Below are 2590 nucleotides of genomic sequence, written 5' to 3'. Positions count from 1 at the left end.
CTTACTTAAAAAAGATGGTGTCTCGCGTGATCTAGAAGATAGAGTGTGTAACCAGATTGAATTCGTAAACGCGGAGTTCAAAGCTACAATGTACAACTTTTTGGCCTATGTAAAACATTTAAATGGTCACAATGAGGCCGCCCTGGAGTGCCTACGGCGAGCTGAGGAGCTGGTCCAGCGAGAGCACTCTGATCAAGCAGAAATCAAAAGTCTGGTCACCTGGGGGAACTATGCCTGGGTCTACTACCACCTGGGCAGATTCGCAGACGCTCAGATGTATGTGGACAAGGTGAAACTAGTATGCGAGAAGTTTTCAAATCCATACAGTATGGAGTGCCCTGAGCTTGACTGTGAAGAAGGGTGGACACTGCTAAAGTGTGGAGGAAAGCACAACGAAAGGGCCAAGGTGTGTTTCGAGAAGGCTTTGGAAAAGAAGCCCAACAACCCAGAATTCTTTTCTGGACTGGCCATCGCGACATACCGTTTGGATAATAACCCACAGAAGCCATTCTCTCTCGATGTTCTGAAGCAGGCCCTTGAGCTGAGTCCTGACGATCAGTATATCAAAGTGCTCTTGGCCCTGAAACTGCAGAAGATGAATGAAGAAGCTAAAGGGGAGTGCTTGGTTGCAGAGGCCATGGAGAAAACTCCTTGCCCAGCAGATGTCCTTTGCCATGCAGCCACATTTTACAAAAATAAAGGTGATCTAGACAAAGCTATTGAACTGTTTCTACGGGCATCAGAATCCATTCCAAACAATGGTTACCTGTATCACCAGATTGCGTGCTGCTATAAGGCAAAAGTCAAACAGATTCAGAATGCAGGAGAATCTGAAGCAAGCAAGAATGGGGAGAAGATTAAAGAACTAAAGAAATATGCTATTAACTATATGATCAAAGCTACTGAGAAAGGAGTAGATCCTCTGCACGCATATTCTGATGTCACCATGCTCCTGGAAAGGGAAGACTATTATCAGACACCTTTCGGTAAGGAGCACCCCAACACTGAGAGGCGACAACCCCACCAGCAGTACTGCGACTTTGAGGGACATCATGGGAAGTCTGAAGACACTGCTGTCCAACGTGACTTAGAGGGTGTGCCCTCAAGCACAAAGCCAGCTGAGGAGGGAAAGATGAAATGCCCACCACAGAACATAGCTGGAAATCAGCTTCCACAAAATGCAGCCAATTCTTGGTATCTCCAAGGATTATTCCATAAGCTGAAAGGAGAGCTGCTGCAGGCAGCTGAATGTTACGAGAAGGAACTGGGAAACCTCTTAAGAAACAGCCCTACCGGCATAGGCACCTTTTTCCTGCCATCCCCTGAGCTTGAACAAGACGGGGAGGAGGCAGGTCAGGGCCCGTGCAGCCCTGGTCTCAGAGCTCCCCAAGCCTGAGCTGACACACAGGGGAGGGACCAGCGCAGTCAGGGAACGTGGGGTGCTGGTCTTGCTTACTGCTTGAGGGCACATCTGTAGAGTTGGGTCCTCATGTCTGTCTCCCCTGTGCGGATCAGCCACACACACTTCTCTAGTCCACAGGCCTTCTAATACACTTAGCAGGGGAAACAGTGCTTCAGGCCCACATGCCACTGAGGAATTCTCAGTTTGCACTCAGTTCACCGGATAGCCCCCTTTTCTGCCCTTCTTGCCGAGGGCTGGAGCTGGGCTGATTCCTCCCGGCTCTGCCCTGCTGCTATCTAACCTTCCAGACCCCTTGAAAGACCACCTTTTGACTAACCCTGGAATATTCCTGATGTCGTACTCTTGGCTTCAGCCATGTATTTATATATATTCTTGATTGTGATATGCAGTAAATATGTATTCTTGACAGCAATGCTACAATAAACTTTAAAATTTTGACTCAGGATAAAGCAGTTGTGTGCTTTGCCTGTGTGACTGAGAGTCATGTTAATTCCCAAAGTTTCTCTTGGGGACACTTTCTAGGTGGGTGACTGCTACAGCCACACCACACTATGGTCAACGTGCCATTATTACCTAACACTCACCCTGGATCCGGCCTGCCTTTGGCCAGGGGAACACTCTCTCTTATTCCAGTCCAGGGGCCTCAGCTGAGCGCAGTGCCCGGCCAGTGGCTTCTGCAGGGCTGCTGTGCACCCAGAAATGCCTGGGCAGTTGCCTTCCTCATAGTGTGTAAGGGATACCAGGACTAGACTGGCTGTAGAGACAGATGGGGAGGCGGGGGGGAAGAGAGAGAGAGAGAGAGAGAGAGAGAGAGAGAGAGAGAGAGAGAGAGATCTTCATCCTCCCAAAGGAATAAAATATTCGAGTATTCTCTCAGCTGCAGAGACCCACAGGCTTGTCCACCATGCAGCTACAAGGTACACTGAGGGCCCTGCCCACCTCTCCTCAGCCCATTACAAGACCTGCATTCGTATGCTCTTCTAGTGGTATCATCTGATTGTCTGGCTGCAGAGGAAGACTGTTAGGCGCCAGATCCCAGACAAGACAGAGGGACTGGCAATCCCACCTCCTTTGTGAGTGGACAGTCAGAAACCTGACTCTTTTCTCATGCAGAAGGGGAGTTCTGGGAACGTGCTTCATAAGCTACATTGGCTATAAAGGCAGCAG

At 49.4% G+C, this 2590-nt stretch overlaps 1 protein-coding gene across 1 annotated transcript; it reads left to right on the top strand.

The window, feature by feature from the left end:
- Window positions 1-6: 6 nt before the first annotated feature.
- On the top strand, window positions 7-1872 carry IFIT3 (interferon induced protein with tetratricopeptide repeats 3). The gene has a single exon (XM_029931675.1). It carries the CDS (start codon window positions 89-91, stop codon window positions 1394-1396), a length of 1308 nt encoding a protein of 435 aa, XP_029787535.1. The 5' UTR covers window positions 7-88; the 3' UTR covers window positions 1397-1872.
- Window positions 1873-2590: the final 718 nt, after the last annotated feature.

Source organism: Suricata suricatta, chromosome 2, assembly GCF_006229205.1.
Source record: "Suricata suricatta isolate VVHF042 chromosome 2, meerkat_22Aug2017_6uvM2_HiC, whole genome shotgun sequence".
NCBI lineage: Eukaryota > Metazoa > Chordata > Mammalia > Carnivora > Herpestidae > Suricata > Suricata suricatta.
Note: the sequence above shows the minus strand (reverse complement) of the source record. Positions and strands in the feature narration are given on the sequence as shown.

Excerpts from the sequence above, each read along its gene's own strand:
- IFIT3 (XM_029931675.1), top strand. The coding sequence starts at position 89 with ATGTACAACTTTTTGGCCTATGTAAAACATTTAAATGGTCACAATGAG.